Below are 14,218 nucleotides of genomic sequence, written 5' to 3' on the forward strand. Positions count from 1 at the left end.
GTCCAGTTCCTTAAGCCTTGTGTGTTAAGGCCTTTGTGTGGTGGGATCGCTCGAAGATGCAATTTTCCTGGAGGAGTCGTTTGCTTGTGGCGACAATTTCGCACACAAGTGTTACTGAAGCTGGACGACATTGCGGTGGGCGAAATGATCGCAAAATAAAAAGAAAAATCAAAACCGCGCAAAAGTCCTCGCTCACCACGGCGCGGGCACACAATGCCACGGAAGTCCTTTTACGGATTTCGGTTCGCCTAACGAACGACTGGCCGGCCAGTAGAGAGAATGCAAAAAGGGTAGAACAGACAAAAAAAACAGTAAAGAAGCGCGAGCGAAGGTTTTTGATTATTTTTTCATTTCATATTTCCACGGTTCACTCTCTCGCTCTCTCTCTCAGCGCTTGTGCCGGGAATTGGTGCAATTTTTCTCATCCCACCATCGGATGGACGCCAAAAAGGACCCTTCAATGAGGGGGAGGCAACGATTCCGAACCGTTTCGGAAAGCGACCCTGGGCATCGTGCGTTGAAATTGTCCTTGCGGTTCAATCAATGCTACGATGGATTGAGCGCCCCGTGAACAAGCAGGCGAAATGTTTGATTCGTTTGTAGTTCCATCAAAATCGGGTTTTTTTTCCAGCCCCACGAGCGATTGTCCACGCGATCCCTCGCCCGGACCGGCTAAGTATGGCCGGATGGTGGATATTGTGTGCAAATCAGCCGCCCATCCATCTTTCCGGAGCGAATTCGAGCTTTAGGCCTCCGGGCTTCCCGAGAACCATTGGGCTCAATAGGTTTGCATTGTTCCGAACCCAATATCCATTGCGGCTTTGTCGTGGATGCTGGGAGGGCTGGATTTTTTGTCAATTTTTATCGAAGAATTTTGTTCGCGTTTGGAGGTTAGTTTTAAGCGCGTTACCCTTAGCATTGAAGGGCGTTTTTGTTGCTGATAAAATTCCGTTAGAAATTTCCAGTTTGTTGCCTTCGCTGCTGTTGTGCCGTTTAGACGCCTCTTTGGGACCTCCTTCTTCAATACATGGCATCGAGCCATGCAAACGAGCCCGAGGAAGTGATGAAATATAATATCTTAAATTGGAGCCCTGCCGGTGGGGACGTTTTCGGAGCCACACAGTCACACAAAAAAAAAAGAAACGAGGCCCAACAGAGGCCCACCTTCAATCACGCAAAAATCGCACTACCGACGTACGCATTTCGCATTCTCGGGCCCCTTTTTTCGGGTTGTGGCGGTGCAAAGTGCAAAATGTAAAGTGAGGAAGCGGCGAAAGAAGATTAAGCCTCCCTTCGTTCCTTCCAACCCCATTTGCCCGTTGCACATGCAACCCCTCATTCATCCCCTTGATGCGAGGCTTGAACCTATGAAACTCATTTTCACTCGTAACGCGAGCGAGCGAGAGAAAGAGCAAGCGAAAAAGAAGTGCAGATAAACTGCACACGAGAGGATCGAATTACAGACCCTCGATCCGTACGGCGAACTTCGGGAGCCCTTTACCCACCCCCCTACCAGTTCCCATTTACCATCCCTACCGCAACGATCTATGCTCTAGCGATGGATCTTTTGTTTTATGCTGCACTGCCTGCCTGCCTGCCTGCGTTTTTTTTTGCGTTTCGCAGCTCCTCTTCTTCGCTTCCGTCGGTCTTCTTCGCTCTCTAACACGCGGCTCCGCCCACACACATACGCACTCGCGGCGGGGAGTGTCCTTCCTCGCCCTCGCGCCTAATTGCGGGTGCAGTACCGAAGCTGGCGCGAAACGCATTTGGCGCACTTGGCAGAGAGCAAAAAAACACACTCACAAAGGGAAAAAACGCATAATATGGAGGAACTTCGTCCGTCTGACTCTCGCAGCCGCCCCTTTTCCGTACGCTCGGTGGGTGCATCGTTCTACTCCCGTCACAGTCACGGTTGATCGGTTGTGGGTCTCTCCTCCCTTGACCCTTCAACGGGCCCAGGGAGCGAAAGAGCGAGAGAGAGAGAGAGAGAGAAAGAGAGTCAGAAAGGTGCATGAAGGAGCCTTGTACCGTGCTTCGAAAAAGGGTTCACTGCTAGGGGAATTTTGTGTGTATGTGTGTGTGCCTCGTTCTCCATATCGGATTTCTTTGCCAGGCTCAGGTCCCCGTCCCCTGTTCTGCATCCGCTCCATCTCATGCCACCGCGGGAGCTGTCACTTGCGTGTGCACGTCGGACCAAAAAACGCTGGCCCTCGGAACGGAAGGAATGGCCTGGCCTGTTTTCTGTTTTCGTTTTTGAAGCGAGCGAAAAGTACCTTTTCACACCTTTTTTACGCTCGAACTTGCAACCCCCTTCGTTGCATCCCCCCCCCCTACCACCACCACCACCACCACTAGGGAAGGGAGGATTCGCTTTCCGTTTGGTGTGCTTCTTTTTTTTTTGCTTCCCTCGCTCCTTCATTTCGTTGGTTTTCCGCCATCAAACACACATGCAAATGGGGCACTGGTGTGTGACGAGCACCGCCCCGTTCCCTGTGCGTTCCCAGCACGGCTGAAGACGACCCCCCACTGGGTGTGTGCTGTGCACGGAATGGCGTCCGAGGAGCAATAGGGACACGCACACCACCATCCGGGAAGGGAAATGGAGCCACCGAAATGGAAGAGATAAAGTGCGCGAAACAATGACGGAGTGACAAATGGCAAAACAAACAGCAATCGATGCAAATGCACTGCACCCCGTGGGCGGCAAAGTGCATCGAGTCGGGATGCACCAACACCAACGACCGTGGTCACATCCGGTTGTACAAGATGTGTGTTAATCGTGTGTTTTTCTTTTTTCGCATCGAACGCGCGCGCGTAGAGAAATTAGCTTTGGGAGATTTCAACGCCCAAAGCGATGAACCCGTGTGGGGCGAATGGATGTGGAGCTAATGTTGGCCATATTTTGTTGTTCAGTGCCACATTACACGCGCCGGTGTTTATTGAATTTCAAACAGCCCTTCACACCTCAGTGGGAAAACGGGTGCCATCCCAAACATTAATGCTGCACGTGTTGGGCTGCTGTAAATGTAAAACTCTCGAGCTCCTAGCTGCAGTGAGGTCGCAAAATTGCACGCTATAGTGGCACAGGGAGTGAACAGGAACCGGGCGAGAAAAGGGCCCAAACAAGCCCCTGCGCAAACGGAGCATCCTACCAAGTGCATCGGCTGACGTAGTTGACGTCGACCGGACCGAGTATGGAAAGCCCCTCTTTTTTCCGTGGCTTTTTTGTTTGTTCCACGAAACTCCCGTCCACCGGGTGAAAACGGACAGAAGGGAATGCTTTCGTTTCCTGGCGCGAAACAAACAACAGCCGAGCAGCCGAGTAGGGCGAAAAAAAAATGAAACTCGACAACCCACAATCATCCTTGGCACGGTGCGGGTGTTCGAATCACCTTCGTAAATGTGTGGGTGGGTGTGCGTGTGCATGATTCTCGAATGTTGCGCTCACCCGCGCTGTGGTTTTCCCTACCAATTTGTCAACTTTTCCGGTACGGGTTTTTCCGTGCATGCGAAGGCGAACTGAAGGATCTCTCCCTGCTGCTTTCGTGGCGTGTGTTTTATTGCGTTTTTTTTTTATTCATACCTTCCACAATTCATTTCAGCTTCAACTGCACCGTGGAGCCTCGCAACTTCGCTGCATGCAATAATTACCCGAGGCTCTGACGCGCTCTCTCGCGTGTATATGTGTGTGTGTGTGTGGGTGGGTTTTTAGTGATGAAAAACGTGGAAAAATTATCAACGCCACCCGAAAGAAGTGCGTGTTGTGTGTGGGAGGTTGTGGAGTTTTTTTTGTCTTCTCTCCCTTTTCTTTGTTGCACCATTTCCATTCCACTCTTACACACATACACACACCTATGCCTCTCCAAAAGGACGACGTAGTTGACTTTTCTCAGGCACACTTACACCCCAACGCGACACGTGGCTTCCGTGCGTCAGCCCGGAAAAGGAAAGGACCGCAAGGCCAGGGATTGGAAGCCGCTCCAGCAACGCGATATCCAGCTCGTTTGCGTAACGCGGGTGGAACGGAAATAATTACATGACGTTCCTTTGCAACTTTCCCCCCCGGCCGTCAGCGGCAGGGAGCCAGGAAAATATTGCTTTTCATTTTTTTTATAACTACGCACAATCGCCCTCCTCTAGGACGCGATCTCCAGAGTGTGCGGTTTTTTTGTTTGTCCATTCGCCTTCGAACGCGATACTTTGTGCGGTAGTAAAAATTCCCAATGGATGCATTTGCGTGGAATGAGATTGCGCTCGGAGTTGGGACGCGACAAGCCGTGCTTTTTCCGGCGTTAATAAATCCGCAACTTTGGATCGAATTTTCGCAGCTCATAAAACACCTTCCGAATGGGGGAGTTATGACGAAATCGGTGCTGGCTATATGGTCAGGGATTGTTTTTGCCTTGTCTATGCCTTAACGCACTAGCACGGGGAAAATGAAGGATGAAAAACTCTCCGAACGACTGGTGCTGCTGCCCGGTTAATGGGTCTGTTTTGCTCGCCAAAACAAAACCACCGCCCCGAGCCTGATGGGAGCTGGAAATACGAATTAAAACTTTGCAGCCAGTACGCGCGCCCATTTGGCGGATGATTTTCCATGGCGAGAGAGTTTTGGTAAAAAACGTTCGCCTCCTCTCTTCAGGCTGCTTTCCAGCACCATCACAGCAGGCTAACCGTCGTCACGGCAACGCACACGAATAGTTTCGGATCGTGATGTGCGCCATTTTTTTTCGCAAACAAACCTCAAACACTCGCACACTACCGGATGATGGTGATGATGATGATGATGATGACGGTGATTGTACGCGGCGAAAGGTTTCTCCTCTAGCAGTTGTAGTATGCAAATTACATTTACTGCGTTAATATCTGAGGACGAGTATTTTTTTTTGTTCTTCCTTCACGGCACTGTGTTACGTTTCGCACATCCGCTCATTTTCCCCACTCGTTGGCGGAATCGGGTGAAGCGGTACGCGGGTAAATTGTAAGGAAATCGGTTGGATTTTCCTACCACTTCACTCGCGACGCACGGCGGCAACCAGCGCAAATGGTAGAACGTGAGGGGAATGAATGAGATCCCTAACGCCGGTTGGAAGAGGAACGCCAACCGGTTGGTGGAGTGCGAGGAAAAATGGCTCAAATTATCATCAATGACCCCAGGACCTCGTGGGCCTACTGCTTGGCTCGAACCAGCCGGGACTGGATGGTCTCGGTGTAATTTAATTTAATCATCAACATCGCATGATTTATGATAGTTTGCATCCTTAATCACTTTCTTCGTCAACAAAAAAAACGCAAAGTTCGCGAAGTTCCCGTCCCGGACGACTGCCTGGACGAACAACACACAACCACTGTGGGGGTCTGTGTACGACATACACACAAACATACACGCGCTCGTGGAAAACTCACCGCGCTGGCGAGTATTGATTTTCGGTAATTACGTTACACCGTTCGCTACCGGTCCTGCCGGTTTGGCCAAGGAAGTGGCCGTCGCCGGCGTGCCGTGAATCAAATCCACCTCGAAACCCGGAAGACGGTGCGTGAAGTGGGAGGGGGCGTAGAGCCAGGAAATGTGCCTCTTCCTGTATTCGATTATTTGTGCCCGACCTTTCTCGTGTGGTTTTTCTCGTGCAAGTTTTGGCCTCTAGTTTCAGCACAAAGTGTGGCGCATTCGCTGTGATTGTAGCGTGATTTTGATTGACATTTGATGGACCTCCGCAAAAGAGAGGCATCTCACGCGAACGCAGTCCAGTTTCTTTATCATATTAGCCCTTCAGCGCGGCCGAGAAAACCGCTGGCTCTTGGTGGATATAAATTTCCATTAAAGGGCAAGATTAATCGAACGCGCCCTTCCCGACGTCTTGCGAATGATTTACGTAAGCAAGTAAGCAGCGCCCAGTTTACGGTTCCTCCCGGGATGGGTTTTTTCCTTTTCAAACCGAAGACGAGCAAGAGAAAAACGAACGCCCGTGGAGGGGTGGGGGAGGGAGTGGGGGTAAGGGCATTTTGATTCCTAATGGCCAAGCCAGGCTTGAGCCCTTCACGGACCTTCACGAGCTTCGAGCGGCGGTGTATAAATTGATGTAATTGACTGGAAAGGATCTTTCCTAGTATGGGTGGGTGGTCCACGGTTGGGAGGGTGGTTGTTTTTCTTTCCTGTGGCTCCCTTCGAGATCCCTGAGCTCCTGCGATGAATCGGATAATAAAGCTGGAGAAAAAGAAAAAGAAAAAAAAACCATCCCCCCAGTCGGGAAAAGAAGAGTCCGTGCAAAAATTGATGTTTCATCGCCGCACCGACGCAGGATGGGGCGGGATTTCGTAATGGCCAGTGGCCACTCGACAAAAAGGACCTCCGCATACATATATATGAGCCCCGAAGCCCGTGAGTGGCTCGTAAACCATTTAAGAAAGAAGCCCGTAATCACACGAGCCTGATGATGCCTGGCTAAACCTGACCGCGCGCTTCCAGGAGCTGTCCTGAAATCGATACTTCCTGCTTCCTGGGTCTATCCTGGCCTTACCAACCTTTGGTGGTGGGTCCCGATTTAGTGAAATGTGTAATGTCTATAATCAACGTGAACGATCCGACCACGATGCGATGGGGGTCCCCATTTTCCCGAGGAAACTCACCAGAAACTGCAGACCGGCACAGGGAAACACGGGGCATGCCTTAGCCGAACCCGATATCGAGGTTCGGGGGCTAATTTTATTTCTTCGACAAACAGCGCACACGGCGCGGCTTTCCTGTCTGGGGCTAAATTGCAACATTACACGGCACGGAAAAGCGCGGCCGGGCAGTAAACGGATGCAACGAGCCGCCGGTGGCGCTGAAGGGAGAAAAAGGCCCTTTTCCGACAACGCAGGAGCATAAATTAATCAGAAAATCGATTCCGACCGTCCTAAGACCTCGCACCCCGGTACGAGGACATTTGGCTGCCGCCGGTGGGTAATTTTCCCCGACGGCGAGGACGACGTCCGTGCGAAAGGCGGCAACCCGACGGCGAGGTGATCCGTTGCGAGCGATAAAGACTTTAATTATTACGGCAAATAGTGAAGGATTTTTCCAGAGCCGCACCCTTTACTTAGCCGCCTATCCCGACCGGTGGCCCCCGACCGGTTTGCTCTTTCCCTTCGGTCGTTTCGGGCGCGCCAAGGCTTTCGGCTTAATTTCGGGGCACGCGGGGCACTTCCGGGCCGGAAGTGGGACGCCGCTTTTATGAGGCACGGGGCGTAGGGGAGACGCGGCGAGTGGTGGCAGCAATCAGCGCCAAAATCAACGCCGGACGTGGCGAAGGGACGCCCGAATCTGTCAAGGATAAAATCGTTAAAACGATCAACGACACTTTGGGGCTTTTTTACGACAAAATCGTTTCGAACCGGGTGTCTGGAAACAGATGGGTTTTGGTGGTGAACTGAGGGGGAAGGGGGAGACACGGTGAACGCGATTGTGACAGGGACACGGCGTTTTATGAAGCAATTTGGATGGGCCCGTGATTGGTTGCGTTACGTTACGCCAAAACGGGGATTTCACTTTTATTTCCAGGAGCCCTTTTTTCGTCCTCACGCCACAAAACAATAAACGGCTCGTAGGATTTGTGCGATTTGTGTGCGCGCGTGAGTGCGTGATCATATCGCGCGGTGTTCTGAGTTATTATGATTACTCATTTCCTGACCAGATCGTGTCACCACACCTTGGCGTAGGTTTTATTCGTCACCTGTAAGGTGTGTTGTAAAAGTTGACGCATCGCAGGAGCAGTTGAGGACGCATCAGAGAGTGATTTAGAGCCGTTTGTACCTGCCAGCCGTGCACTTGAGATTCCTGTTTCGGATCTGCATGGTGCACCTTGGAATACTCGATCGTGCATGCATAACCCGACGGGACATGTTTTATGATCGCCGGTGGGTCGTTTTGCATTTTTTTCCCGTCGGCGGAAGCCCAAACGCAACCAGCAGGCAATGATTCATCCAACAACACGGCGCGAGTGAGCGCGAAAGAGCCTCTCGTGCAAGTGAGACAGAACTAGAGTGCGCGATGATGACGTGAGTGCAGAAAGGGCAATCTCACATTGCGTGAGAGCGTGTGAGGCACTCATCAAATCATGAAAACATCGCACGCTCGCACACAAATGCAGCACAATGTACACAGGAATGGTATGCGTAAAGAGAAACCTACCATTTGTTTGAAATTGTTCGATGAAAGTGCTCTTTCCATGTTAACGCAATGGCATATCCGGATAGAATGCATGATTTTTTGACCATCATCAAAAGGCGAATGTCGTCAAAGAACCCATCAATGTTGGACAGCAGACGTATTTCCCCTAAATGTGGTGAGTTAGTGTGCGTGCAAGCAAGCGCGGAATCGAATTTTACGCTCGTAAAACTCTGACACCCGGAAGCTTGTGCACTTCCGGAAACGTTTGTGCAGTTTGTATTGTTTAAGCGGAAATATTGTAATGCAGCCCTTTCAGTAGAATCTTTTGAATTAGCGTTGTTAGCCATCTATTGTTTTCGTTCTCGTACGCGAGAAAACCCGCACGCACAACCTTTCCGCGCGACGTTTTCAATGAGAGTAACTGTGAGTGCCGTGCGATGCGAGCAGCCAACCCACGGCTCACCACTGAGCTCCCGTTTTGCGAGAGAACGTGAGAGAGCTGTGGTTCGTTCTCACGTTATTTTTTGTGGCATCTCACTCTGGCGTTTGTGAGTAGCTCTCTTTCTTCTTCAGAGCCACCTCTCTCCTTTTCTTCCCTTTCATTCCCCGATTGTCTATCTTTCACAACTATTCTCGCTTGTAAACCGGCCTTCTCTGTCTCTTTTCCTCGCGTTCTGATGGTCCATCACCCTCTCGCTCTGACGGTGGTCTGGCGTTCCGGCTTCTTCACAACAAAATGTTCCGAATGCGATCGTTTCTGGCACGTCTCTCCGTTCTTCTGCGGTTGGGAATATCGTTTTCGTTACCAAACTATGGAGTAAAAAAGGCACTGTACTGATGGTGCCATCAATTACACATCTCTTAGAGCGATTGTTTTTTCGCTCATCTAGCTCTACTCGAGGGAAACACAATTCGGTATTTGAACATTGTTTTGGCCAATTTGAAATACATATTATTGTTACTTCAAGCTAGTCATACCTTCAAGCCAATTGACTTGAACCATATCTCGAAATGTGCGATGTATGCGCTGTGGGATACAATCTAATTGTACGTGCTGACAAAATGATTAATGGTACTCCTGTGATTTTATATGTTCGGTTATGTGAAATTTGGTATACTAAGAGACATATCGAATACATCATTTTATTGTATCATCTTTCCTCATCATCTCGCAAATATCAAACCAATCATTCATTTTATTACTTATTATTATTAAAACGATATATATAAAATAAATTTATCGATAAACTCAGGGCATCAAATGAAGTGTCTCGTCTTTTGTATACGCAACTTATATAGGTAACTAACTTACCAACCATGAATTTGATTTACTTTAGTAATAATAGTCCAGGAAACCATCAAGAAGCATATTTTGTTGATAGAATGTACTCCATTTTATCAAATCCATGACGCCGCACCAGCAGCAACCAGAATTTGGTTGCAAGTTTGGTAACGAAAACGATATTCCCAACCGCAGAAGAACGGAGAGACGTGCCACAAACGATCGCACTCGTAACGTTTTGTTGTGAAGAAGCCGGAACGCCAGACCACCGTCAGAGCGAGAGAGTGATGGACCATCAGTACGCGAGGAAGAGAGACAGAGAAGGCCGGTTTACAAGCGAGAATAGTTGTGAAAGATAGACAAACGGGGAATGAAAGGAACGAAAAGGCGAGAGGTAGCTCTGAAGAAGAAAGAGAGCTACTCACAAGCGCCAGAGTGAGATGCCACAAAAAATAACGTGAGAACGAATCACAGCTCTCTCACGTTCTCTCGCAAAACGGGAGCTCAGTGGTGAGCCGTGGGTTGGCTGCTCGCATCGCACGGCACTCACAGTTACTCTCATTGAAAACGTCGCGCGGAAAGGTTGTGCGTGCGGGTTTTCTCGCGTACGGGAACGAAAACAATAGGTGGAAAGCAACATTAAAAGGCTCATACTCTGGCTGCGAGCCATCGAGTCCAACAATCGCGCCGGTAAAGTTCACTTCTCCACACGTTCCGTGCAAGTGTCGAGTGCGTACGTGCGTGCGTGTATCGTAAAAAATCGTTAATTGACAGTGAAATCGCGCTAAAAGGAACCAAGTTAGGCAAAAGCCTACACACGACAGGCCTATTGCGCGTGCAGAAAGCACAGACGCTCGCGCCAGAAGCCGTCGGTGAACCGCGAGGTGACATTCCCAGACGGGCTTTTTTTGGGTTTTGGAAGGTACTGGTTTTTCAAGTTGAACTTGAACCGGTAGCGTCGTCGTCGTGGTTGTGGAGATGCTGGTTAAGGTGGAGCATCAGAAGTAGCACCGTGCGGCTGCCGCCGACAAGCAGGAATTTTCCCAACACACGGCCGGCCCGTTTTCCCCCCTGCCTGTGGGTGCGTGTTCGTGCGTTCGTGCGTGCGTGCCCGGTAAGAAGTCGGTGAGATTAGCAGGCGTGAAAAGCATCTCGAAGCAACTCTCGAAGGGTGCAAAGAAGTGTTGGCGGTGGTGTCCTTCGCCCCTCTTTCCCCTTCTCTGTTTCTCTTTATCTGTGTTTCGTTCGCTTTTCCGCCGGTTGCGTCGTTTCACGCCACAACACAAGACCCGGCGGCATTTCTCGGTGGCGTGAGAAACACGAATCGCGTGATAAATCGGATTTTTTTCGGCGCGAGTTCATCCTCCCGTTCGTTCGCGCGATCGTCTGCGAGCCCTCGATCGAGACGCGTGTTTTGTGTGCGTGTATGTGTGCCCCCTGTGCGTCGTTGTTTGAAGAAAGAAAGTCAAAGCTGCGAACGGAGCGAAGATTGAACGCCCTTGTGGCACATGTTGTGTAAACGAGGTGTAAATGATTTATGCGCCATAAGCGGCCATAAGGAGCAGCCTGTTTCAGTGGGGAAAAGCATCTCGCGAGCCCGTGTGTGTGTGTGCGTGTGGATCCTGGCTCGATCTTGAATTTATTGCGCCCACCCCTTTTATCGACTCACCGGCTGTTGTTTGGTCGCTGCGGTCAAGGAAGAAGCTGCCATCATAGGTCGAAGTAGGCTGTCCATTTCTACTTCCCTCTACGCAAACAGGCTGGTCTGCCAGAGTCAAAGAAGGGCCTCGCGAAGCCAAAGGCTAAATTAAAACACGGAAAGGCTCGAGCCTAAAACCCGCCGCGTACCGCGTGGCTGCGAAAGCGAGAGCGCACATCCCGGTTTTCCTCGTTCGTTCGGTCGTCGTGTGCGTGTGCGTATGTGTGTGTGTGCACGTCCGTGTGAGCCAGAGCGAGAAAGCACAAACACCCCGGCGTCCGTGGGTGAGTGAGCGAGAGCGAGAAAGCGCACAAGTGGTCGCCTGAAGGAAGCGAAAAAGCAAGAATAATAATAATCTATGCGTGCGCGCACGCTCGTACATGTGTGTGGGTGGCAGTGTGCGTGTGTGTGCACATGATTGTGCGTGAATGAGCACGCGCGTGCGTGTGTGTGCGGGTACGTGCGTGGGTCTGCTTCTTCTTGTTTTCTTCGTCCTTCCGCGTGCTGCCTTCACCTGCCGCACCGGTGTGCGTGTGCGTGCGTGCGTGTGTGTAGGTCGCGTGAAGGGCTGAGCGAGCGGAGCGGAGGGTGTTGTGACGGCGACGTTGCCGGTGACGGCACGTGAGAGAGGGCGTGTAGGGTCGTAAAAGAAAAGAAAATGGTCGAAAAATTTGTCTGATTGTGTTCAGCTTCCTTATAATTTTTTTTTTGCACGACCAACAGCAGGATGCAGCAGCAGTGAGTGCGTGTTTTTTTTTAAAAAACGACCCTCCTACAGGCGTGTGATTGTGATAAAACACCGCTAAACGTGCGTGCGTGCGAGCGTGCGTGAAAGTGTGCGTACCACACCGTATGTGTGACCCCAAGAAAGGAGCCTTCTCAAACTGGTACGAAAGTGAGCGAAGTGAAAAAAGAAACCCCATGCGAACGTGTCGCGAATCGGCTGCGATTCTGAACAGCGGAAAGCACTAACCATAAATCTCCGCTGCTGACCCGTGAGAACATCCGAACACACGCCTTGAAACGGCTGTGGAAAAGGAAACTCACCCCCGGTGGCGAGTGATCGTTGTGGAAAATGTGCACCTCAGCCGCAACGCAAGCGGCTGGTGTTGGTGAGCCGCGTTGTTCCGTCAGATAAGCGCGCTTTGCAACAGCGAAGGTGTTAAAAGAGACTCGACAGACTCGAGTGCAAGAGAAAGCGAGCGAGAGAGATTGAAGGCGCGTAGTGCAGTGTGGCGATCGAGCCATCGACGAGGATAATCACGCACGAAGCAGCAGATTGTGCGTGTGCGGGAAATGCTGAAAGGATGAAAGTCCGAAACCACAGTCACCATCAACAGCACAGCAGTAGTAGGAGCACGAGAGCAGCCATGTCCATGGGTGGACCGAAGAGTGACCGAGGTGGACAGCAAACCGTCCGGAGCAGAACGACAAGTGGGCGAAGGTGGCGAACGGTGTTGTCCAACAGCAACAGCAACAGCTGGTGGAGAAGCAGCAGTAGTGCTGTGCCTCGACAGAATGACAGCAACACACTGACGACGAAGCGACGTCGGTACAGAGACGTGAATGCGCGACTAAAGTGTTGCTTGCCCGGGTTGAGCAGCAGTTCAGCCCTCACGATCGCGTTGTTGATCGCGCTGCAACTGGTCGCACTGCAACCGACCGTGCTGCACTGTGCCAAAACGTTCTACATGCACTGGAACACGACGAACAGCATCTTTCGGATCGACAACACGGACCACATCATCGACGTGAACAAGGGCAACTCACAGTTCGAGTACGATCAGGTGCATATCATCTGCCCGGTGTACGAGCCGGGCACGTTCGACAACGAAACGGAGAAGTACATCATCTACAACGTGTCGAAGGTGGAGTACGAAACGTGCCGTATCACGAACCACGATCCACGCATCATCGCGATCTGTGACAAACCGAACAAGCTGATGTTCTTCACGATCACGTTTCGCCCGTTCACACCGCAACCGGGCGGCCTCGAGTTCCTACCGGGCAATGACTACTACTTCATCTCGACCTCGTCAAAGGACGATCTGCACCGGCGGATAGGCGGTCGCTGTACCACCGACAACATGAAGGTCGTCTTCAAGGTGTGCTGTGCTGATGATCAGCAACAGCAGCAACAACACCACGGCCATCTTCCCTCCAATGGGACGGTGCTGGGTGGCGGCCATGATGGTGTTGGTGGTAGTGGTGGTGCCAACAACACCATCTCGATCGATGCGTTCGATCCGAACTCGCGGTTGTTGCCACCGGCCATCAACACGAGCCAGGGTAACATCGTGCAGAACACGGTGAACTGGCCGGTGTGGAACGATGGTCAGCAACATCAGCAACCGCCGCATCTACCACCACACGTGCGTCCACCACCCGCAACACCTGCGATCGGTGCGAATGGGCGGCACAATCATCACTACACCGCGTCGCCACCGCGCACCTCCATCAACAGTGGCACGGGGCTGGGTGCCGGAACCGGATACGGAAACGGTAACACTAATAACCATAACTACAACATCAACAGCCCACCGTCCAATGCGCATCCGGGCCAGAGCAAGCCGACCAAGAAGACGAAGGAGTACGACAAACACCCGAACGAGGTGGTGAAGAACGAAGAGCTGACGTACAACAACGGGGCGGGTGGGATCGTGGCCCGGCGCGGGGCTCACGTGGAGGTCCTGGCCGTTGCGTTGCTGCTGGTGGCGCTAGGGTTGCGCAGTCCCACCACTAGAGGGCGCTGCTGGAGCTGAGAGTCACCACGATCATCGTCGTCGTCGTCGTCGTCGTCGTCATCGTCATCGTTGCTGTAGTGCTGCTAACATGCGGCACCAGGACCTTGAATCCGTTTTTTATGTTGGGTCGGATGCTCGCGATCCTGATCCCTGTGCGAGTGCGAGAAAAAAAACCCACCCACCCCAAAACCGTATGTGTGTGCGTCGCGTGTGTGGGTGGGTTTGGGGTGTCGTGATCGAATGTTTGTCCCTTACGTCCCGTCTCACGAGAGCGGGACGTGGAAATAGTCACAAGAGAAACAAGCAACTGTCGTCCTGCCCTTCCCCAATATCCACCTTCCCTT

The 14,218-nt window shown here is 51.5% G+C and overlaps 1 protein-coding gene across 1 annotated transcript; it reads left to right on the forward strand.

The window, feature by feature from the left end:
* The first annotated feature begins 12,437 nt into the window (after positions 1-12,437).
* On the forward strand, positions 12,438-13,892 carry LOC128727741 (uncharacterized). The gene has a single exon (XM_053821679.1). The coding sequence runs from the start codon at positions 12,438-12,440 to the stop codon at positions 13,890-13,892; it is 1,455 nt and encodes a 484-aa protein (XP_053677654.1).
* Positions 13,893-14,218: the final 326 nt, after the last annotated feature.

The sequence above is a fragment of the Anopheles nili genome, chromosome 3 (genome assembly GCF_943737925.1).
Source record: "Anopheles nili chromosome 3, idAnoNiliSN_F5_01, whole genome shotgun sequence".
NCBI lineage: Eukaryota > Metazoa > Arthropoda > Insecta > Diptera > Culicidae > Anopheles > Anopheles nili.